The sequence below is a fragment of the Pleurodeles waltl genome, chromosome 5 (assembly GCF_031143425.1).
Source record: "Pleurodeles waltl isolate 20211129_DDA chromosome 5, aPleWal1.hap1.20221129, whole genome shotgun sequence".
Lineage (NCBI taxonomy): Eukaryota > Metazoa > Chordata > Amphibia > Caudata > Salamandridae > Pleurodeles > Pleurodeles waltl.
In genome coordinates this window covers 1,139,311,839-1,139,337,096 of record NC_090444.1, presented here as the reverse complement: position 1 = coordinate 1,139,337,096, position 25,258 = coordinate 1,139,311,839, and the positions used below count along the sequence as shown (strand labels likewise).

General features: G+C 45.8%; 1 protein-coding gene across 1 annotated transcript in view; it reads left to right on the top strand.

The window, feature by feature from the left end:
* Positions 1-25,258, top strand: part of LOC138297097 (G-protein coupled receptor family C group 6 member A-like) — a 374,267-nt gene that overhangs the window by 30,068 nt on the left and 318,941 nt on the right. The window contains exon 4 of the mRNA XM_069236598.1: positions 3,585-3,888. Within this exon, the coding sequence (XP_069092699.1) occupies positions 3,585-3,888 (304 nt within the window). The remainder of the gene's footprint in view (positions 1-3,584; positions 3,889-25,258) is intronic.

Below are 25,258 nucleotides of genomic sequence, written 5' to 3'. Positions count from 1 at the left end.
TTGTGATTTTAAATTTTGATTTTTAGAGACACCAAACTTGAAAAAATGTATATCTTCCAGATTGTGAATTACACCCATAAAATGTAATAAGATAATCCCAATGTTATCCTTTGGGAGAGATAGGCCTTACAATAGTGAACAACAAATGTAAGAGTTATTCACTACCAGGGTATGTAAATCTCAAAAGTAAAGGTCCAACCTTTTAATTACACTAAACCCTGTCTGTGAGGCTGTCTAGGGCCTACCTGAGGGGTGACATATATTGTATTGTATTGTCTTGTAATAGTATTTATATAGCGCTTACTACCCCTGACGAGGCGTCAAAGCACATTTCGGTGAGTAGCACGCTACTCTGGAACCCAACAAGAATTAGTGATGGGTTTTAAAAAGGAAGGCTTAGGCCTGGCAAAAGGGATATTTTGCCAGATTGACATGGCAGTTTAAACAGCACACGCAGGCCCTGCAATGGCAGGCCTGAAACATGTTTAAAGGGCTACCTAGGTGGGTGGCACTATCAGTGCTGCAGGTCCACTAGTAGCATTCAAGTTATAGGCCCTAAGCACGTGTAGTTCTATTTACTAGGGATTTATAAGTAAATTAAGTATGCCAATTGGATATATGCTGATCAAACCATGTTTTAGGGAGATAGTAAAAGCATGTGAGCACTAGTTAGCAGTGGTAAAGCCAAAAAAACAAATTCAGAAAAAAGTTGAGGGAAGAGATAAACAGTTTGGGGGTGGCCCTGCAGCAAGGGACATTTCAAGCACCCTCCAAAAGGGAAACAGCCCTCATCATTGTAAACATACCAACACTAATACTGATAAACATCGGCACAACCAGAAACTGAAACGTTATTTAGAGAAAGGAAAGTGAGAGATGAGTAACAAGTCCTTTTTTATTTCTTCCTAAGTGGATCAACCAAATGTAACTTTGTAACTATGAAATATTGGTCTATGATTAGACTGGTCTATGATTATCCTGTTTTCATTATTGTTGTTTCCAGATGCCACTAAATATTATGTCTTCTTCCTTTTCTTTCATCGACTTTTGTGTGCTTGGATTAAAGGTGCAGGTTTAGAAGTATGTTTTAGATCTGACATAATTATTTTGCACACCGTAGTTAATCTAGGAATATTAAGTGCACATATGATCTTTAGGGAGTGATTAATTATTTTACTGATTGGTGAAATGGTTGGCTTATAAAAATGTTAGCCAATATATACTGTCATATGCCCACAGTTGTGGAATGGGTAAAATCCTTTAACACATCACCTCCTTCTCTAACAAGTCAGTATTAATAACAGGTCAAAAGCCCAAAACACAAGGCATTAAAAATTCAACGCAAGGTGTAGTGACAGGTACCTGTGAAAATGGGTCTGTGACCGTGCACATGGCACAGTAGTAAAAACATGACATAACACTTTTCACATACCAGCAAAATTCAGAGCTGCAAGATGACCCATAGGTACTTGTGATGCCTCCAGCTAACCGTGGCTTTTTATCCAACTGCACTTTACTGTTGTGATGTCTGCTAAAATGTCAGTTCTGACTTAAAGTGAAATGTTTGCCATGGTGACACTTGGCAGTATGGAATGTCCACACAACAGCAGCACCACCATAAAGTAGTCTGGCAAAGAGTGCAGAAAAGCAGTAGGGAGCATACATAAAACATCAAGTTTATCTTGCTCAGAAAGCATTTTGAAGGTCTCACAAGATATTATGCTGTTGGATGGGTTGACCACCCCCTCAAATGTCACACAGTAAGGAGTAGGTGAATTACCCCCAAGCTTGTCGAGGAATTTGTTTATTACATACACTGAATATGGCACTATTAAGTTTAATCCATTAATGGTCCTGTTAACCAGACTGAGACCTGATAGAGTGGAGAATTATAAGATGAGAGAAGATAATGCAATATGAGTTGAGTGAGAGTGCTATAAAGAGACTTTCTATTCATAAAACTATCTAACAAATTCATCAGACACACTGCCATTAGTAAAACACTACATTCCCTGCATTACTTTCTTAAATTAAGTTTCTGCTCAATCACTACAAAAAGCAACATGTTTTGTCCAATTTGAGGGTTATGTAGTTGCATGAACACCAATGAGCACTTATTTCAAAAGGTTTGGAAAACAGTGGCAAAACACCAATGAACTACACAAACCACCGAGAGCAGAAAGACCTAATAACACGGGACCCATATTTTATACAACACGTGTTCCAAGTTTTACATCTGTGCTGATGATACCTAGCTATTATCACCTCCTCAGCCATGAACCGTTTCAAAGTCTGATGTAGAAAATGGTTTAACAGCAGTTCAAACCTGGAAGGTTGCAAAGTTTTTTTTAAACTGAATTCAATCAAAATACAGCTTCTTATCACCAGAGATTCTGTCACCAGATGGATCCCAGCTAGTGGGGCTTACCGACTCCTTGCACCTTGTCACATGAAAATTTGCATTTTTTCCAGATCTCGGGAGGGAGATCATGATAGTTCTGCATAAATGGTGTCAGGTTATTCCCAATATTAGATTACTAAAATCATTTAATCAGACTAGTTGATAAAACTACTATGCCTTCTTTGAGTCCATGAAGGTCCCTCAAATTCCCCTACTTTATAGAAGAAACACCTGCACTATGAGCAGCTTCCATCTCTTTCCCACTACTCTTTTTGAAATGCACTGCGCACATATATCCAGCATGTACCATGGTAACCAGGCATTCATAACAGTTATCATCCATGCAACTCCCCTCACTTGGCCTATCGTTACTATATTGAAAGACACATCAACATACCTCACCACTGGCTACTAACATATGACATCTCTATAGTTGGCCAACTGCATCAAAGCCTGTAGGACTAGATCCCTGCCGATTTTGTGATGTTGTACTGTATGCGACGATCACACCGATCTCCAGCATCGAGCAATGGGCTCCTTTAAGAGAGACAAGTAATACAATAATACCTAATTGAAAGGTTACAGTTTCAGATACAACTATTTCTAACTCCTAGTTTTATATATGCATATATATATATATATATATATATATATATATATATATATATATATATATATATATATATATATATATATATATATAAAATATATCTTGCTGCTGCACTTCCCTTACACATTTACTAACTTTTAAGTAGCTTTATGTTCACAAAATTGTTGACTTTGGTACACGGCTGGTGGCAAGAAATGGTGTTTAAAACATGCCTAGATCCAGAAGTGACCACAGCCACTTGTGTGATTTATTAGCACTGTGCTTGGGGCCTAAGGAGAACAGTTATATTGAAGAAATGTAAGAACGTGATGATTTCCAGAAACACATAAATTATGACATGACAGGAGAGTCCTTTTTAGCAAAAGTATTAAGTGCCTTCAGTTTTTGGCCTGGACCATCTTGGCACAGTGGTGTTTACCCTGAAACATGCTTAAAGGGCATATGGCAGACGTTTCAAAGCTAAGCTGCAGGTTTTTCGGTGGTATCTTAGTGTGACCTTGTTTAAATGAAATATATTTGATGTGAAAATTCTAGCATTTCAGAAAACTGAAAATGTAAACTGTTTCTTGACAGATTTGATTTGGAAGGATTTCTCCAATCTCTGGCTATGATACATGCCATTGAGTCTATCAACAATTCAACGTTCTTAAATGGAATAAAATTGGGATACGAAATTTATGATACTTGTGCAGATGTTTCAACAGCTCTGGTAGCTACCATGAAGTTCCTAGCCAAAGTCAACAGTTCAGGTACCATTGTGGAGTCCAAACGTAATTACACGGATTACATCCCAAGAGTGAAAGCTGTGATAGGAGCAAGTTATTCAGAGGAGTCCATTGCAGTGTCCAGGCTGCTGACTTTACAGCTGATGCCTCAGGTAAGTGCGTATAGCACAATTACAGTCAACGTGTATCTATTATTATGGAACGCACTTGTTACTTTATAAACGATAACTGTACTAAACTCATACAGTTGAACTGTTTCTGGCAAATAAAAGCAAAATCCACTTCAGAAATGTTAGTGTTATCTCACATGTTTTCGATAAAGTTAGTATGATGAAGACATTGATACTATTTCCAACCAAGCCTTGCTTTGCGAAACTCCCTTGTGTTTCAGAATTTTCGTTCCTGTGTTCATGGCCTGGAACTTTCATAAAGCCAAGAACTTGCAGATTACCCACAGGCCATTTCAATATTTCCATACCTTTTTAAACGGGTATCAAGCTCAGGTCTAGGTGCATGGCCAGACCCGATGTGAAAAGAGAGGGACACTAGTGCAATAGTACAGAGGAACAAGTAGATTTCCTAATGTTTGTAATTGTGCTCAATCTGTGCAATGCAATTTTGTGCTCTGCTTATGAACTTTTATGAGGTATAGTAAATTTCCACTACTTGTTGTGATATGTTGCACCACATGAGCACTTGTGAAAACCTTTAGTAAATCTACCCCTCTCAGTGCCTTAGCAAGATAATGATGCAAGCTGTATTTGTACCAACAATTCACTCCCACATTCTGCAGATATCTTCAGGTACAGGAATGGATGGCTAAGAAATACAATTTCAAGGTAAGGACAGGGATAATTATTAGAAAATGATACATCTTTAATCTAAAATCCTACAGCAGTCTCCAAAGAGGCAGTCTAAGTAACTGGTTAGGCGCATTGGACAAGCTCAAGATCTATTCACAGGAGTGACACAACTCTTAAGTAAGATTCATCAAGCCACGCAAGGTCACCTTGTGTGGCCTTGCGTGGCTTGATAAATTTAGAGTTACGCAACACAGCACACATCACTGCGGTGCTTTACTCTGCCCTCGGAAGGCGTTAAATGGGTGGAATGTGGGTGTTCCAGCGCATTCAACAATGGATTTTGACGCATTCCCAGATTTACCTTTGTGGCAGCACACACAGAAAGAGGAAAATGCCTCAGAGGACTGGTTTTGTGCAGGGATGTGTCCCTTCCTGCACAAAAATAATCCTGCTTAAAATGCAGACACCCTTGCACGATGATGCAAGGGTGCCAGTGTTGATGCTAGGTAACACATTGCACAGCGACTGACAGAGGTACCAGATTATGTATAGCTGTGGTCACTTTATCTACATTTTCAATACAACTGTAATCAAAGATTAACACCAACATATGTACTAGGTTGTGCATGTCACCAGTGTGACAGTAGCAGTAAGAAAGGTAAAGTTCACTGAAGCAGAAGCACAGGAGGATTAGGCAGAAAAACACAGGAATCGATTCTCATCAGAGATAAAAAAATACAGAGTACAATCAATCAGAAATATGGAGATAGAATTCATAACACCATGTGAAACCTTTGATTATCACTGCTAAATAAAGCGTATGAAAATGGGAATTGAAACAAATAGACATGCAAAAACTGACACAACAAATTAGTTAGGGCTTCTGACTGGTATTCCTTCCTGACTTGCAAACATCATGGCTGAGATAGATTCAATCAAAACTTCACCATTGACTTCTGTGCTTTTTATAGGTGTTTAGTATGTACATTTCGAGTTAACATTGTGTGTTCTTGTAGTGAAGGTTGAGAAGAAATAAAAGTGCAGGGTGATGTCCAGAGAGAAACAAAAAGAGCAACGGAGACTGACAGATAGAACCACCAAAGGTCCCACAAAATAGCATAGCAATTGAGAGCAGAGACAAAATGGATATTAGAGATAGGGAACAATAATCAGGTTGGATGAATGAATAGCTGAGTGACTTGGTGCCTGAATGAAGGAATGGATGAGTGAATACATCGATAAGTGAGAGCAGCAGCAGGGGGGTGGGAGAGCAGCTTCTTGCCACCCAGCGGGCCATACTCACCCCTTACATCTTGCTCTTGCCCATCTATTCACTTTCTCAGCACTGTATTCACCCATTCATCCATTCATGAACTCGCTCATTCAATTTATCACTACATTCATAAAGTTACCCACTCATCCAGTGACGGCTGATGATTCCTGAAAGTGGTGGGGCATGATATTTGCCATAGGTTCACCTCATTGTTTTCAAACTTTGCCTCACTCATTCTAATTTACTCACATTCCTTTACTCACTCCCTCTACCTCACATTCGCTTATTCAGACGCACTCACACCACTTTTTGATTCTCAATCTTTCATTCTCATTGACACTCTCAAACACATTACACTGACACAATCTCCCACTTAATACCATTCTCTCTCAATCTCTCATAAGCACATTTTTATTCACAAAGGCACAAAGAAACAGTGAGTTGAAAGCAAAGAACTAAGGTAAGTAAAAACATTACTCAATAAAAAACAATTTTTACCTTGCTTCCTTTGCTGGCATCTCAGAGTCTCCATTGCAGCAGCAGAGTGGGAATCTGGCACTGGACATTGGAACCTGAAAACCATTATTCCTAAAAAAAGCCAGACAAGGCAGCAGGACCAGGTTTAAGAGCAATGTCCACCTCAAGTCCTCACCCATCTCCTTGATAGAACAGGAAGCACAGCCCTATCAGAAGCTGGGACAGTGTTGGGAATTCTAGCAGCTTTCTAAAATGGTCCTCTTGGCTGCTAATCTTCTCTCCCAATTGCCATTTTGCTTAACAAGGTCGTCTGGCAGTAGATCTTGCACAGCTTCTTGATTTTTCTAATCTCTCCCCCTCCACTCTCCAACAGCCCTCCCCCGGATTGTCCCATCTGTCTAGTAGCGGCACCAGCTCCATCGTCATTTTGTCCTTGTCTATTTTTTACTCTAAATTCCCTTAGTTGAAAATATGTCAACCCAAATTTTAGTTGCAAATCCTCAAATCAATATATTTGATCTAAACTAAGTAGATCCCCTACCCTTTCCACGCTGGCTTTTTCCCAGTTAAGACAGATTCCATCACTAAATATATTTAATAGAACTGATGAATGCCAGAGCTGAGTATAATAATTATAACAGCCTATTTTCAATTTCAACCTAAGATGTAGCCAAATCCTATATGTCGAAGTCATAACCTTAAACTTATCTTTTTTTAAATAGGTTGGCTTTACAATCCTTAAAAACCATTCTTTAACTTCTCTTCCCAATGCCAGTTCATAATTAGAAGGTAATTCCTCAAGCCCTGACTCTTTAGTTTCCCTGCCGGTGATTAAATCACTAATGTTTTGTACCTGTGCTGCCCAATAATAAAATCTGAAAATCGGCATTGCCCAGCCTCCTCTCACCCTGGGAAGCATAAAGAAATGTCATTGCTCTCCTGGGCCTTTTGTATTGTATGAAGCAGAATCTCCCTAAAATAATAGAGCACCGTAGATAATAGTACCATTTTAATTACATTGATCTGAGCTATTAAGGTTAATCCCCTCATTACAACCCTGGCGGTCTGTGTTAAAGCAACGGTAACACTACCAACAGGCCGGTGGTAAAAAAAAATGGAATCATGACCACGGTGGAAACCGCCAACACATACAGCCACTTTAATACTCCGACCGCCATGGCGGCAGCAACAAACACCCCAGCGGTAACCGCCAACAGTCAGGCGGAAGACAAGGTTCCACCCACCATATTACAAGAGGCCTATGCACCACCTTTTCCGGGGCAGTACCAACGCCATCAAAAGCACAGCGGAAACAGTGTTCTGGAGGGAAACGACTCACCTCTCGACTCTCAAGGAAGAACCAGGACGCCATGGAGCCCGAGATGCAGGTCGTCCCCATGCTGGTGTATCTGCTCATACACCAGGAGCACCAACGCCGGCGACGACAACCACAGTGAGTACTGCACCTAGCACACAAGGGGGGGTGGAGAAAAAGAGTGACACACACTCAAGCAACACCCCCATCCCCACCCTCACCCCCAACACCATACACACAAACACATGCAACAACATTACATATGCACCCAGTAACCCTCAGGAATAACGCAAGGACAAAAGGAATGGAGTTAAATGAGTGTAATATTAGAAATACTTAGAAATACGTTCAGAAATCAAAACAGTATTTACAATATATACAAAAGGCGGGACAATGCTCACTCAAAAATGTCCGTGGCCCACTGAGCCAAAACACATAGGCCAAGCCCACACTTGACTCCTGCCTCAATACGGAGACAACACTGCAGGGGCATCAGGTCAAAAACACACAGGCACCAAAGGAGGATGAGGAAGGGGGGGGCACCTCAGCGGGAAGATGGTACAACGCTACTGCTCCTGGAGGGGTTCCATGCACACTGCTTGGTCCTGAAGAGTGCAAGGCCACAGTCTCTCAAGTGGGTGGTTTGCCCACTGCTTGCTCCTGGGGAGTGCAAAGCCACAGTCTCTCAAGTTGGTGGTTTGCCCACTGCTTGCTCCTGGGGAGTGCAAGGCCACAGTCTCTCAAGTGGGTGGTTTGCCCACTGCATGGTCCTGGGGAGTGCAAAGCCACAGTCTCTCTAGTGGGTGGTTTGCCCACTGCTCGGTCCTGGGGAGTACAAGTCCACAGTCTCTCTAGTGCGTGGTTTGCCCACTGCTTGCTCCTGGGGAGTGCAAGGCCACAGTCTCTCATGTGGGTGGTTTGCCCATTGCTTGCTCCTCGGGAGTGAAAAGCCACAGTCTCTCAAGTGGGTGGTTTTCCCACTGCTTGGTCCTGGGAAGTAAAAGGCCACCGTCTCTCAAGTGGGTGGTTTGCCCACCGCTTGGTCCTGGGGAGTGCAAGGCCACAGTCTCTCAAGTGGGTGGTTTGCCCACTGCTTGGTCCTGGGGAGTGCAAAGCCACAGTCTCTCAAGTGGGTGGTTTGCCCACTGCTTGGTCCTGGGGAGTGCAAGGCCAAAGTCTCTCTAGTGGATGCCTTCTTCCACTGGTTCTGGAGGGGGCTTTTTGCCCAGTGTGCTTCATCCTGACAAGGAGGGGGTGAGTGGATGGCTTCTTCCACTGGTTCTGGAGGGGGCTTTGTGCCCAGTGTGCTTCATCCTGGCAAGGAGGCAGTGAGTGGATGGCTTCTTCCACTCGTTCTGGAGGGGGCTTTGTGTCCAATGTGCTTCATCCTGGCAAGGAGGGGGTGAGTGGATGGCTTTTTCCACTGGTTCTGGAGGGGGCAACATGCCCTGTGATGCAGATGTTTTGGAGTGCAAGGTCACAGTCTCTCACTTGGGTGTCACAATGACAGCTTTTGCAGGGGCCAGGACGCACTACAGCCCATGTAGTCACCACTACACACTGCTCTCCGGCAGTGGTGGTAGCCTCCAGGCCTTCACCTGCAGCCTCAGACGGCTGCCCACTGGGGCTGATGCTGCTGGCAGTGGTGCTGCTTGAGGCAGTGCAGGTGGCGGTTGTTGTGGGGGTGCAGGTGTTGGCGCTGCCGCGGTGCAGGTGGCGGTACTGGTGGTTGTGGTGGTAGCCTCTAGGCCTTCAACTGCAGCCTCAGACGGCTGTCCAATGGGGCTGCTGCAGCTGGCAATTGTGCTGCTTGTGGCGATGCAGGTGGCGGTGCTTGCGGCGGTTCAGGTGGCGGTGCTGGTGGTTGTGGTGGTAGCCTTCAGGCCTTCACCTGCAGCCTCGGACGGCTGAAGTGCTCTGGCTGGTGGTCTGTGCCCCTTCTTGCCCTTGGCAGATGGTGGTGCCTCCTTGCTTCTGGCAGCTGGAGTCTTTAACTTGGCCTTGCTGGCTGGTTGTGCCTCCTTCTCCTTGCTGGATGCTGACCCCTTCTTGCCCTTGCGAGGTGGCGGAACCTTCTTGGCCTTGGCAGGTGTTGGTGGCACACTGGCTGGGCTGACGGGTGCCTCCTTTGCGCCACTCACAGCTGCAGAAACCACAGTGGACATGGACTTGGTGGCTGAGGTGCTGGGCTGAGTTCTGGCCACCCTGGCCCGAGGTGAAGGATGGGGAGGGAGGGGTAGGGAAAGGGTCAATGTTGGCTAGGAAAAGTTTCTTAGGGACATTGGGGAAGGAAGCAGGTGAAGGTTTGGGAGTTGAGGAAGAGGGAGTGCTTGTAGGAGGTGTCAGTCTGCTGTGTTTGGGTGAAGGTGCATGGGCTGGATGCTGTTGTGAGGTGGATGGCTGTTGGGTGGGTGTGTGCTTGAGTTTGTGTACTTTGGGAGGAGGGGTCACAGACACAGTGGGAAAGGACACAGGGGATGTGTGCATGGACGTGGGGGTGGTGACTGTCATTGAGGGGCGTGTAGTGATAGGCGTGCTGGTGATGGAGGTAGTGGATGAGGATGTACTGCATGCGGGTGTGAGTGGAGACACTACTGTGAGGGGGTAGACAAGGAGGAGAAGGGGGACACAGCAGAGGCAGTGGATGTCGGTGTGTCTGCATGGGGATGGTGCTTGTGTGAGTGCCTGTGAGATGAAGTGTGGTGCTTGTGTTTGCCTGAGCCACTTCTGTGCGTTGTTAAGGGTGATTGGGACTGGGTACACCAGAGTGAATGCCCTCCAGGTATGCATTTATTTGTTGCAAATGCCTTTCGACACCCTGGATGGCATTCAGTATGGTTGACTGCCCAACAGTGAGGGATCTCAGGAGATCAATAGCCTCCTCAGTGAGGGCAGCAGGGCTGACTGGGGCAGGGCCTGAGGAGGTGCCTGGGGCGAAAGAGATGAGCACCCTCCTGGGTGAGCGGGCACGAGAAACACGCTGAGGGGCTGTTGGGAGGGCAGTGCCGGTACGGGGGTGGCGGCTGTACCTGTTGTTGGGGTGGGCACAGAGGTGTCCGCCACCGCCAGGGAGCTTCCATCGGAGGAGGAGTCCCTGTCGATAGTGTCCCCTCCTGTCTCCGTCGTGGTGCTCCCCTCGCCCTCCGTCCCACTGGTGCCCTCACTGTCGGTGGACTCGGCCTCCAGGCCCATGTGGGATGCAGCTCCCTCCATCGCCGGTGCCTCTGCTCCTCCGCCAGATGATGCTAATGCACACAAGGACAGGGTGACAAAACAAGAAGGGGGGAGACAGAGGATACACTTGGTCAATGCCAGCAACAACACTACAGTTGGCGTACACAACACACAGGGATCAGCCCTACGCACTAGGCCATGCACTACCAGTTACAAAGATAGTCACCAGCCCATGGGGTACTTTGCCCAACGCCATTAGCTGCACACCTGAAACCAATGGGACCCTGCCCAGTAGTAAATGCCCACTAACACTATTAGTGCTTCAGAGCCTGCCCAACAGGGGACCTACCTTGCAAGTTCGCCCTGGCCTACGGGCACCCACATCCCCCACCCAGGTACAACCTTAACGCGTGCAAAGTCATGATTCAGAATCTGTACTCACCCCCTTGTGGCTGCTGTGATGCCTTCAAGCGCCCATCCAGCTCCGGATAGGCCACTGCCAGGATGCGGAACATCAGGGTGGTCAGGGTACAACGGGCACCCCCTTCTCGTTGGGAGGCCAGCCCCAGTTGGGCTTCCGCCGTCTTCCTTGCCCAGCGGCACAGGTCCTCCCACCGTTTGATGCAGTGGGTGCTCCGCCTGTCAAAGAACCCCAGGGTCCGCACCTCCTTGGCGATGGCACGCCCAAAAACATTTTTCTGATGGGCGCTGACCTGCAGGAAAATATGCATTGAAAAAAGGGATTAGTCATACCGTCCGGACTGTTACACTCATGGCCCACAATATCCCTCCGATCCCCTTACGCACAGACATTGACCACCAGACATGCAGCACTCTGTCCAGGACCCCTCAGCCTCCCCCACACAAAGCTTACACACACAGCAATCCATACATTCATGGCCCACGCATCATGCTCACAGTGTACTCACCTGTTTGTCTGGAGGACCATAGAGTAAAGTGTACTGGGGTAGGACCCCATCCACCAGTCTCTCCAACTCCTCTGAAGTGAAGGCGGAGGCCCTTTCCACAGACACTCGAGCCATTGTCGCTTCCAGACACAGGTCACAGCAGCACTTGCAGTGTAGGTCCTCTTCTGTTGAAGGTCAGGTAGCAAGTGAGTGAACAGATAGAAAATGGCGGTCAAGTCCTCGGCGGTGCGTACCGTCACCGCCGGCGTACATCGCCATTGGCTCCTGGAACCCATAGGGCCTAATGATAACCAATGCGAAGTTGCATGGCGGTCATCGACCGCCGACCGCAACAGCGCACAACGCCAGCGGAATTACCTCATTTCCACTTGTCTCTCCTCAAAGGTCAGGCAGCCACCATTTCAGGGGGGGCACAGGCCATGGTACCTAACTGCGTCATAGCAGACATTGACACATCAACTGACTTTCATATTCACATACTGTTTTTGTAAAGGAAAAAATGCATTTTTAATTTCACATATGTGTGAATATAACCCTCTGCTCACTGTTTTCCACCCTAGAGTTCAACCACTGAAGATGAATAGGAGATGGAGACATCCCCCCGTGTACAGACCCCTGGTGGACCTGGCGACAATGGAGGACAGACACATTATCCTTACCTACAGACTTGATAGGGCCACAATCCAAAAACTGTGTGCCCAATCGGAGCCAGACCTGATTTCAGCTATCCGCCAGCCCACAGGAATCCCCCCTCTACTGCAGGTCCTGTCAGTGCTCCATTTCCTGGCAAGTGGTTCCTTTTAAGCAACAGTGGCCATGGCATCAGGGATGTCTCAGCCAATGTTCTCCAATGTGTTGACCAGAGTGTTGTCTGCCCTGCTGAACACATGCGCAGCTACATCGTATTCCCCCAGGTGGAGGATTTGGCCACAGTGAAGGCTGACTTTTATGCCCTGGGACATATCCCCGACATCATTGATGCCATTGATCGTACACATATAGCATTTGTCCCCCCCACCCCCCCGAAGAAATGAACAAGTGTTCAGGAATAGAAAAAGCTTTCACTCTCTGAATGTGCAGATGGTGCGTTTGGTGGACCAGTACATCTCCCATGTGAATGCAAGTATCCTGGCTTTGTGCATGATGCCTTTATTTTGAGGAATAGCAGCATTCCATATGTGATGTCTCAACTCGAGAGCTACCAGGTGTGGCTAATAGGTGAGCCCATGGTCCCCACCCAGTTGATGTAGGGATATGGGTGTGGGGTTGTCCCTAAGGGTGAGTGTGTGTCTAACAGGTATCCCTCGATATTTGCAGGTGACTATGGTTACCCCAACCTCTCATGTCTACTGACCCCAGTGAAGAATGCCAGGACAAGAGCAGAGGAACGTTACAATGAGGCAGATGGGTGAACAAGGAGAATAATTGAAAGAACCTTTGGCCTCCTGAAGGCCAGATTCCGGTGCCTCCATCTGACAGGTAGATCGCTGTACTACTCACCCAAGAAGGTGTGTCAGATCATCGTTGCATGTTGCATGTTGCACAACCTGGCCTTGAGACGTCAGGTGCCTTTTCTGCTGGAGGATAAGCCTGGAGATGGTCTTGTGGCAGCGGTGGAGCCTGTGGACAGTGACGAAGAGGAAGCAGAGGAAGAAGATGTGGACAATAGACGTTCACTCATTCAACAGTACTTCCAGTGACACACAGGGAAGACACTGTAACTTCACTTTCCATTGCAGTTTTGTGTTAGACATTGAACATGGCAGCCTGATTTCCCTATGTCTATGGCCATTTTGCATCTCTATTTTCAGATCTCTGTGGCCCACTCTGGCTCCTGGTGTGTTTACTGCTGCCCACTACAGGTCATACCCATGTATATATAACTGTACATTTAAATTGCAATGTTTACAGCTTGTTAAACTAATACATATTTCAATCATTTGACAGACTCCATACTTGTATTTGTTCCAAGGGTGTTTATTTATGTGCTAATAAGTGGAGGGGTATTACAATGGGCTGGGTTGCTGACGGAGGAAAGTCCAGGGTAGAGTCCAGTCTATTTGTATCACAGGTGCATTGTCCAAGGGGGCATAGGAAGGGGAGCAATGGCAGTTCAAGGTGGACAGGGTGACAGAGTCGGACACAAGGGTGACATTCAGGAGAGTCTTATTACCTGGTGGGGGTCTTGGCAATTTTCTCTGGCTTCTGCCTGTATTGCAAGGACCGTTTGTGGGGTGGTTCTCCTTCTGCAGGGGGTGAGGTGCTGGTGGCCTGTTGGTCCTGTGATGGGGCCTCCTGTCCGCTAGTCCCGGCGGAGGTGGATGGCTGTTCTTCGGTGTGGCTAGTGTCAGGGGCCCGTTGTTGTGCCACTGCCTCCCTCATGGTGTTGGCCATGTCTGCCAGTACCCCTGCAATGGTGACCAGGGTGGTGTGGATGTCTTTCAGGTCCTCTCTGGTCCTCCCTAATCCCCAGGTACTGTCCCTGCTGCAGCCGCTGGGTCTCCTGCAACTTATACAGTATCTGGCCCATGGTCTCCTGGGAATAGTGGTATGCTCCCAGGATCCCTGCAAGTGCCTCTTGGAGAGTGGGATCCATGGGCCTGTCCTCCCCCTGTTGCACAGCAGTCCACCCAGCTACCCTGTTGTCCTGTGCCTCTGTCCCCTGAACAGTGTGCCCACTGCCACTGACCCCAGGTCTCTGATTGTCTTGGGTTTGTGGGGTTGCCTGGTGTCCCTGTAGTGGTGGGCACACTACTGATTGACGTGCCCTGGGGACAGAGGGATGGGCCCGCTGGGTGGGTGCTGTGCTGGTGTTTCCTGAAGGGGGAGGCTCTGTGGTGGGTTGGGACTGTGGCAGGGTAAGCAACTGTCCAGAGGTCCCTGATGGGCCAGGTTGGTCATTGTGATCCAGGCATGCAGAGCTGCTGTCATCACTGTGGGCCTCTTCTGTGGGGGACTGGATTTTGGTGGCACCTCCTCTCTGGTGACATTGAGTGGGGGTCCTGTGGGGATGTAAATGCAGTGTTATTGTATCTGCGTGTGCCATCTTGTGCAATGATGTGTTTCCCTCTATGGTTGTTATTAGCGAGGCACGTTTGGGTTGTGTGAGATGTTATTGGTTTGGCTAAGTGATTGTCACTAGTGTGCATGCTGTGGTGATGGGTGTCCATGCAGGTCTGTGATGGGTGTCCATGCATTGGTGTTGCATGCAGGGCTTGGTATTGGGATGGGTGGGTTGTGACAGTGGGGTATATGTGAGGTGGTGGAGTGATGGGGTGAGTGTAGGGGTAGAGGTTTGTGATGGCATGCAGGTATGGTGGGGGATATAGTAGTAAAGATTTGACTTACCAGAGTCCAGTCCTCCTGCTAATCCTGTAAGGCCCTCAGGATGCATGATCGCCAAGACTTGCTCCTCCCATGTTGTTAGTTGTGGGGGCGGAGGTGGGAGTCCACCGCCAGTCCTCTGTATGGCTACCTGGTGTCTTGCTACCACGGAATGCACCTTCCCCGTAGGTCGTTCCACCTCTTCCTGATGTCATACCTTGTTCTCGGGTGCTGTCCCACGGTGTTGACCCTGTCCCAGACTTTCTGCCATAGCTCCATCTTCCTTGCAATGGACGTCTGCAACACCTGTGATCCGAATAGCTGTGGCTCTACCCGGATTTCCTCCACCATGACCCTTAGTTCCTCCTCTGAGAACCTGGGGTGTCCTTGTGGTGCCATGGGTGTAGTGTGAGTGGTATGTGTAAGGGTGTGTGGGGTGATGTGTTGGGGTGTGTGCTGTGAGGTGCGTGGATGGTGTATGGGTGATGGTGTTATGTGGCTCAGATTCAGTGGGTGCTCCTGGCTTGTCTCTCTCTCAGTTGGCCATATTTGTTGTCGTTGTAAGGGGTTGTGGGTATTGAGGGTGTGTGTTTTATATTGGATTGGGTATGTGGGTGTGTATGTGTGTCAGGTGTGTATAGGTTGAATTGTCCAATGTGGTGTAGGTTTGTTAGTATGTGTGTATTTTGAGTGCGGCAGTGTGTACCGCCATTGGTTTACCGAGGTTGAATGACTGCCGCAGTGATTCGTGGGTCATGATGCTGTGGGCATACTTCGGTTGGCGTAACGGTGTGGGTTTTGGAACCGCCAGTTTATCACTGTCCTTTGGGCTGGCGGACTTGTGTGGGTGTCCGTATAGTGGCAGATTTCTCTGTGTGGGTCATAATACCCGTAACGGCATACCGCCGCGGTCACACTATGTTGGCGCCCGTCAGCACGGCGGTTGGCGGCATTTACCACCAGGGTTGTAATGAGGGCCTAAGTGTAGATTATTAATCCTTCTTCCTCTTAAGTAACAGAGGGGAGAGATTCCGAACCACAATCATTTCCACTGTAGCTGTCAGAGTGACACCCATGTGTGTTGTACTCTCAACCTTACACCCATCTTCCATCTGGAGTTTCCGACTGACGATTATTTGAGTCTTGCTCCTATTCAAGTAATAACCTGCGACTTTCTCAAACTTTTCAGTTTCATTCTACACCTCTTTTATAGCCCCTATAGGATTTGGTGTTACTAATGTCATGTCCACAGCATGTGCCAATATATTGGTATTACTTCCATTTACTACAACTGGGCTCATTGGGGACATTCCCCTTCAACCTTCTTACCAGTGGATCTATATATAGGGCAAATAAAAGGGGTTAACACGGAGATCCCTGCCTTGTCCCTCTTGTAATCTCCACTTTGCCTGATTCCCTCCCCATTATCTGCAGCCTTGCTGTTGGTTGATGATATAGTGCCTGATTAGTAGTGACAAAACCTGGGCCTATCCCAATCTACTTGAGTGCCAGCCATTGATAATCCTATGGAATCCGAAAAAATGCCTTTTCGATGTCAAGAAGAAGCACGGCCTGTGGGAAATCCAGTACCTCTGCTGCATCAATCAATGTAATTCTTCTTCTAAGATGATCTGTAGTCCCTTGCCCCGGGATAAAACGATGCTGCCAGGGATAAACCAACTTAGCTATAACCCTACCTAAATGCATCACAAGTATCTTAGAGTATATTTTAACATCACTATTGATCAGCAATATAGATCTATAAGAGCATGGGTTCAAAGGGGATTTCCCCTTCTTCTTAATGATCACAATATTAGTCACTGTCCATGAGGGTAGAGCCAGAAGACCTCGCTGGGCTTCAAGGAAGGTATTGGCCAGACCCCCCCTCCAATATGGTAAAAAAAGACCTGATAAAGCTTCAGAGTTATTTTATCTGGCTTTGCAGCCATTCCCTTAGCCAGCAAGGAGAGTGATAACTTAATTTCTTCAAGAGTTATCGAGCATCCAAACCTGCCAGTTCTTCCACCTCAACTCCTACTTTATTGCCTAATTCTAAGTACTGTTCAATATCTTCCATAGGGGGAGTGTGGATACATGATGCATTGTTTCATAGTACTCCTTGAACATGTTTACACCAGTTCAGGGGTGCTGACCGCCTGTCCTGTCTTATCTGTTTTAGCACTGATTGCACAGAGTAGCTATGTCTGCTGTGTACACTATACAAGGAGCCTGCCCACACTCTCACTGTATTTGTAGCTCCCTGTCATTTGAGTCTGATATTTTTCTACCATCTTATGTGTGTGCAGATTATTAATGATTGCCTTAACCACCAAGATCATTAGGCGAACTCCCTGCACTGCCTGTCCTTCAGCTATTTCCGTGACAAGCCAGGCTTTCAATTCACCTGGTTCCTTAAACTGTGCATCGGGTTTCCAAGCGTGTGCCCTTTGCATGTGTGAACTGAAGTTAAACATTTCTCCCCTGATTCCATCTTTCGTGAGTCCCAGACAATTCCTACCTATGGACTGCCTCTGTTGTTTTTCATGAAGTTTCTTATCAGCTGTGTTATGTGTGCAATATATTCCAATATAAACAGAAACCCCCTGCTACCTGAAGTTCTATTATAAGGGGGTTTATGGTCTGAGAATATCACTGGATGCCTTTCAATAATAGCCTCCCTAAGTAGCCCAGCACAGATTAGGAAATAATTGAGTCAATCAAATTATGAGGCTGCAAGAAGTACATGTAGCTTGCCTCTGGTGCCTTCAATTTATTCTATGCATCCAAAAGGCCATGATTTTTCATGAGCACTCAGACCTCCAAAGTGTTGCTGACCACTGGATGTAATCAAATTGTATATTCAGATCCATGCATAATATGAGCGGCGTAGGCCATGAGGAAAGCTCAACATCCAAGTATTCTATAACTGTCGGGTCATCTAGATTAGAGGCATAGATAGAACAAATTATGTAGCCTATCCCCGCCATCTGACATTCCACCACTGCCCATCCCCTCAATTTATCCAATAACCTATAATTGCCCTCACAGACATTTGTGCTTGCCAAAATTGTCACTTCTCTCTTTGTAGTCCCCTGAGTGGTATATGACAGAAGTACAACACCAAGGTTTCAAGTACCTCCCTTCTTGTCCCCTTTATATGTGTCTCTTGCAGACATATTATATATACCTCCAGGACTATAAGCTCCTCTGACACCCTAACCCTTTTAGCCCAGTCGTTTAACCCACATACATTAGCAGTACCTATGTGCAGTTTTCTTGTCCATGCCATTCTAATTCAAAAGAAATCCCTTGCCTATTCTTTTGTACCAACATTGCCTTATTATTCTGAAGTTCTACATCTGTTCCATAACACATTACTTGGGCAAAAGATAAAGACCACTGCTTATCCATCCTGGAATTCACACTTGCATTCTCTGCGTTGCTTCTCCTGATTACAACTCCCCTCCCCTCTCTGACCCTCCCTTCACCTTCCTCTTCGCCTTCCCCTTTCCCTTCTCTACCCTCGTGACCATCCCTTTCCTGCACCTCCAATTCCTTCTGCCCAGCCCCTCTCCTCCTTCCTCCCACATGAAGTTGTTAGACCGTGAATGGACTTGTGAGATGGCTTGTGTGCCCCCTTCCTACCGAGCTGACACCTTCTGTGCAACCTAGAAAAATAAGAAATACATACACAAGAAAAACATTCCTGTCCAAAATAAGATCCCCCCTTTAGATATTACTGACACAACTTTAAGCCCCATAATCCAGGATCTTATAGCTCATTGGATAATTATCCGAGTTAAAACATAGTCCTGTCCTCATAGACTCTCCAAGTATTTGTTTGCCTTGACTTCAGAGGTAAATACCTGGGGCCTGTTGTCATGTATAATCTTGAGCCTTGCAGGTTTCAGCAAATAGGCTTCTGCCCCTTTGTTCTGAAATTATTTTACAGATTGCCTTAGCCTTCATCATCCTTCTACTGTTGCAGGACAAATGTCAGACATTGTAAAGAAAGTGTGTCCACAATTGGAGTTGGAGTGTGGTTTATCCAAAATTGCATGTCTTAGGAGGACCCTGCCAATGAAAACCAAAATGGACCTGGGTTTCATGGTGGCTGATGCATTTCACTGATAAGCACATTTTATTCTAAGGGGGAACCTGTGGGCTCCCTGGATTCATGATCCCAATTCCACCCCTCCAGCTCAGGGAAAGCTCTCTGGAATAGCTTGATCACAAATGCTCTGACATTGCTACCCTCTGCGCCCTCTTCTACCCCTAAGATTCTTAAGTTGTTGCATTGTTGCCAATTTTCAAAGTCTTCTAGTTTTCATTGACTGTCCACTAGTTGTTCCCCACGTACTGCTAATTGATCCTTTAATGTTGTGAACTCAGTTTCCAAGGCTGCTGCCCGGCTCTCCACAGCTGATATTCTTTCTGCAATCTCTTAGCAGGTTTTAGAAAGTTTCCTTACAATTCCCTGGAGCTTTCTAGTTGCAGTGCATGCTTGACTATTATCTGAGCAAGCCTCCTCCCGGTGTGACATAATGCCCCGGTGTGACATAATGCTAGGATTAATGGCTCTGAGGCTGATTCCCATGCTGTTGACGATGGCAGCTCAATCCTAGGCTCAATACTGACAACCCTTTCAAAGGCATGTTGGGCAGCAGCATAGTTTCATTTTAGGCCCCTGATACCTGGATATCTACTTCTCTTGTCTGGAACAGGGTGCTTACGGACAGTTGACCATGTGCTTTTCCCCTCAGCTTCTATCTGATTAGCTTTGCTCGTCTCACTAGATTGGCAGCTCGGAGAGCTCTAACCTGATATGTCAGATTCATTGCTTAAGTTCTCCAACCTCTCTTAAAATGAGACAAAACACTTAGTAGCCACCACAGCCACTGTGTCCATGCCTTCTTTATTAATATTTGCTCTTTCCATCCGCCCTGGAGTTTCCCCTGCCTGTTGTAGGCCATCAGGAATATGATACCTTCTGCTTGATACCAACAAGAAGTATGATCAGAGCCTTCATGCCACCCTAAGCCTCAGTCTTTCCTCCAACTTTTCACCTCTGATACATAGTGAAGTGGCCACCTCCATGGATGACATAGGCAGTGCTGAATAATTTGCAGTCTGAGGCAAGGCAGATACTTTTTCATCAGTATCTACAGGGTTCTTGGGGTGTTTGCCCATTTGGGAAGAGTTTTACCATCACCACCTATAGCGGCAATCATTCCCCCTGAGTCATTGCCCACTCTTTCTAGTCATATGTGCTGTAACAATATAACAGCTGCTGCTACTCTGGTCTCCCTTGTCCTCAGATCTCATGGAGGGGAGAAATCATAGAGGTGTCACTGTAGGCTGCATGGAGTCCTCAGCCTGCTTCTTTCCTGCCTCTGCTGTCGCAATTCCCACCATTGGGGTACACACCAGTGTGGATTAACCTGTCATGCTACATTTCTCTGGGGGTATGGGGTCCTCCATGTGATTACCTTAAGGGGCCTGTATCTCTCCATGTCACCTAGTTTACCTGCTTGCAAAGTCTCTGACGCCAGATGCCTCTCCCTCAGCAAAGCCATCAAGAAGTCATCAATAGTAAGACTATCACGAGCAGAGCTGAACCCTGCTCAATTTCCCTGGGTTGCTTCCTACCTTAGCTGCAGCCGCCTTCATCAACACCAATCGTCTGTGGGCGGCCAGATTCCGCTTTGGTCTCCCTATGTCCTCACTGTGGGAGCCCCCCAGCAGGCTTTCCTGACCCATGATGTTACTGGTGCTGGCGCCCTATATTCCTCCAGTGCAGCGCTTCAGAGCCCTAGAGCCTTTGGGGGCCATTATCCTGCATGACAGCATCCACCTAGTTCTTTGCCGGGTTTTCGCAGACTTATGTCTGCTACCACCCGACCTTGTCATTGTTTGCAGAGTTTGCTAAAAGAAAGCAGCTGACACCAACATGAAAAGGATCCTGCTGGCTCTCTGCAAACATACAACCTGCCTCCAGATGTAATGGCAACATCAGCCAATGCGAGGATGCCTGGAGGTCACTGTAAATCCGCATTGCTCTGTGGGCCGGCTTGTAAAGGGAGAGGAGCTCACAGTCAGCCGCTCACATGGTCGATGTCTTGGCTTTCACCAAAAAGGCAATGTTCCACATTTCATGAGTAACAGTTACAACAATCAGTGGCTGATATGTGTTTGTGGAATGGGCATGTTGGAAATGGCCATTTCTACAGGGTCACTCCCAAACCTTTTGCCTTCCTCCTCCTATTTTTGCTGGAATTTTGCTTTTGTTAGCCTTAGTACTCTGTGCACTTCACCATTGCTAATCATAGCTAAGGTGCTTGTGCTCTCTCCCTAAAACATGGTTTAATTAGTTTATACCAAATTGGCATATTTAGTTTACTTATAAGTCCCTTGCAAAGTGGTATACCATATACCCAGGGCCTGTAAATGAAATGCTACCAGTGGGCCTACACCACTTATTGTACCACCCATGTATCCCTCTTAAACATGTCCCAAGACTGCCATTGCAGCCTGAATGCAGTGTCACACTGCCATGTCAACTTCACATTCAAACCCCTTCACCAAGCCTTAAGCTACCCCTGTTTAAAAGTAGGGCCTTGTCCTGCTACTGTGACCTGCTGTGCACTCTGCCAGGCTGCTGCTGTACCTGGAAGGACTGCTTTGCTGCCCGGAGCCTGCTTGAAATCTCACACGCCAGTCCTGCTGTTGAGACCTGCATCTACACATGCAGTCAGGACTATCAGAAGTGACTTCAAGGGCTTGTATGCTGGTCTCCTGTTCAGAGCCACAGGAACATAACAGGCTCCCACCATCTTGAACCCACATCTTGACGAAGCCTAAGTGAGTCCTGAACCTCCAAGTGGTCTCCAGCCACTCCTGTACCCTTGGTTGCGATGCTAAAGGTGACCAGATGTCCATGGATAATACTTTTATGTTTTAGACACTATTTTGAACCTTAAACTTTAAAACATCATAACTCTGATAACTTCTACATTCGTTAAGCATTCAGCCACTGGTTAGATGTACGTCCATCATGATATATGATTTTTTCCTCCTGGCCAACATATGTCTATTTCATTGGCAGAGCAGGTGTAAGCCATTGCATACGAGGCTAGTGCCATACAGCAAAGTCCATCTTCTGAAACACAGTTTTTCAGTACATCAACACTCAATGAAGCTGCTGTGCTGGAATTAGCAAGCAGTGAGACAGTAGACACCATCATGGCCAAACTCACATATAGAGGTTCAGCATCATTTGTGGAGCCCACTAACAATCAGTGGGACCTGGTCTGTAATCTGGAACCATGATTCAGATCCTGAAAGCACATATTACCACCATCATCAGGCTGCCTCCTTCTCTCAATTGGAGTTTGTGGGGACAGTGACAGGGAAGCTTTTCACCACAGCTCACGGCACATTGGCCCTCTATGGAGCTGCTGCGCTGCAAGCAGCTGCTAGTGAAGCCAGAGAAAATGCAATGACACCCAAAGCATGTGCTCTTATTGGAGCACCAGTAGAGCCATTTTAACACTAAGTACCACTCAACCTTTGGTTGGTCACAGTGTTACGTCAATTCCAAATAATAATTGCTGGCATAGGTTCATCTCTGCTTATTGTTACCGCTTTCCATACTCCTGCTTTTCATTCTTTTTTGGCCCACATTTTTCCCATCCATGCTCAATTCTGCATCTGTTCATCATACCATACCCCTTTCCTTTTTCTCATTGATGCACCACTCTTTGCACCTATTTGTTTATGCTACCTGTAACCCATGACAAATTCACTCATCTGTGATGGTTTCCCTGTTACTACACCTCCACAATCAATTAAAGTTGTATTATCTGTCTGCAAGGTGTTTTTTGTTGCCCTGCCTGCTTAGCTTTTCCCTATTATTGCAAGTTCCAATTTCCAGCCCTGACCACTTGTAGATCCACCAAAATACCAGGGGTATAGGCAGGAACATCAAGCACTCTTTGACACCAAAAGATAACACATGTTTAAAACTTTGTTCCAGCATTTGTCTCTGCTAGCGCGCATGGTCCTTAGTAAGTAAACTTACAAGGGGACGCGTATAGGTCGATGAACCTTTTGGATCGCATGGAGTATCCTAGCTATGGTGTAACCAATGACCATCAATAATCAATGCACAATCAATAAGCAAAACGTTAATCATCAGTGAATAGCATCAGCATCTCATGAATAACCACAACTCAATTATACGTTTTATTAAATTTATTTCCCTATTTGTTACAGTTCTAAGTCATAAGGTTAATTTAAACTTTATTCAATTCACTCAAGGTTAATTCATTAGTGATCACCAATAACATAACCTAATCAATACTTGAGAAAAGATACGTTCTGATGCCTCAACATAAGACAAAAAGGAAGAATGTGTTAACATGAACAGCAGAGTTCAGCAAATCAGTCCATCAATCATTTGTCACCGTACACATCAATGTCTCAGAATAGGAACCCTAACTAACCCAGATTAGCATTGGCATGTGGGACTTCATGCAAAAACAGTGTGGAACATGAATTTAGAAAAAAAAAACATCTAGCTAGAAGAAAAACTATAAACAGCGCAGTTGGTACCTAGAAGAAAAAGCACATAAAGTAAATCAGTCACATTGTCATAGCTACCTATCCACGGTATGGATGAGCAACAAAGTCAGTCTTCGTCTTCTGGTCATCAATCAATCAGCAACACATCAGGCTCTCAAGAGCATGAGCCCAATGACAGGATCTCGAATCTATTCGAACGTCCATGCCTAACCTTGAACATCTATTCTCTCCAACGGTTCTCCCTCTAGATCTGAAGTTTTTCCCTTTTGTCACAACATTATATTAAAGTTACCCAGCCTACCCCCCAAAACCTAATTGGTCAATTAGTCACCATCTGTGACGCTAGCCAATGTCTTTTATTTTACAAATCTATGAGTTCTAATATTTCGTCGCTCTAAGGTTGTCGATTGGTTCACTGTATGATGTTCTCATCATCCGGCTGTCAGGTATCGAAAATGTTGCATATTCTTCTCCTGTCAGTGTCTCTATTGTTCGAGTCCTGCAAAAGTACATCTTGTCTGCTTTTCACAGGGTTTGATACAAATTAGATTCCCCCATCTCCTGTCCGTCGGTTCATTGCAGAATATTATAGCTAAGCAGATTTTATTAACCTAAGTGGTTCATGGTCAGTTCAATGCATCAGCTTTTCTACATTGCACGATTATTCAGCTTCTGCATGAGGCCTGGCAAAACTAGGCCACAACTTCAGCTAAGTTAGCTCTATAATATAATGCAAAACATATATTAACTCAATATGCCATACTACTACATTATTATTAAGCATTTTCAACATTTTCACATATTTTTAGTCATTTTTAGTATAATTCGTGAATTTTTTGTGAACATATCACCCGTGGCAGCATCTATACTTCTAAAGAGGATAGACAGTCCTCCATCAGTGTTTCAGAGATGACCACTGGTCCCCAGGCAGACTGGCACACTGTCTTTTAATACTTTCATGAACTTCTCCCAAGTAAGTTGTTTCCAAAATTATTTGTGTGAAACAGGTCTTGGCTTATTTGTGCTCTGATTAAGGGAGGACCTGGCCTGGTAGTTCACTATTCCTGTTCCTGTTCCTATTAGAGCAGGGTCAAGACGGATTTGCATGTGGTTGGGTTGTAAACTGAAGTATCACTGTGTGCAAAATAATGATGGACTGGGATGTGGCCCGAATAATTACCAGTGGCTGAGATTATTTCAATCATTCCAACCATCACTTTTTGTATAGTATTTTGTTATTCATACTCTGTTGGCAATCTATTGGCTTTGTCAATTCTTCTAAATGAAGCCGGTGCCTGTTATTATACTTGACACAACTTCTGTGTACCCAATGTTTTCCATCTTCTGCTTTTGCAGTGTATTTCTGAAAACACTATTTGAGCATAGGCTTCCCTGCTCAGAGGCTTAGTTCCCACATATATTAGCTCATAACCTTTGTCACACACCTTATATTACTTGGTGTGAGACACAGACGGAGCCTAATATTTAGATGAATCCTAGAAGATATCAACACAGCTAGATAACTTTGCCTTGAAAATGAGCATTATTTACTTTTATTTGATTAGCATGATACATATTTGCCTTTCCTACCCATATAAATTAGTAAACTGCGCATCAAAATTCGATCCTGTGAGGACACATAAC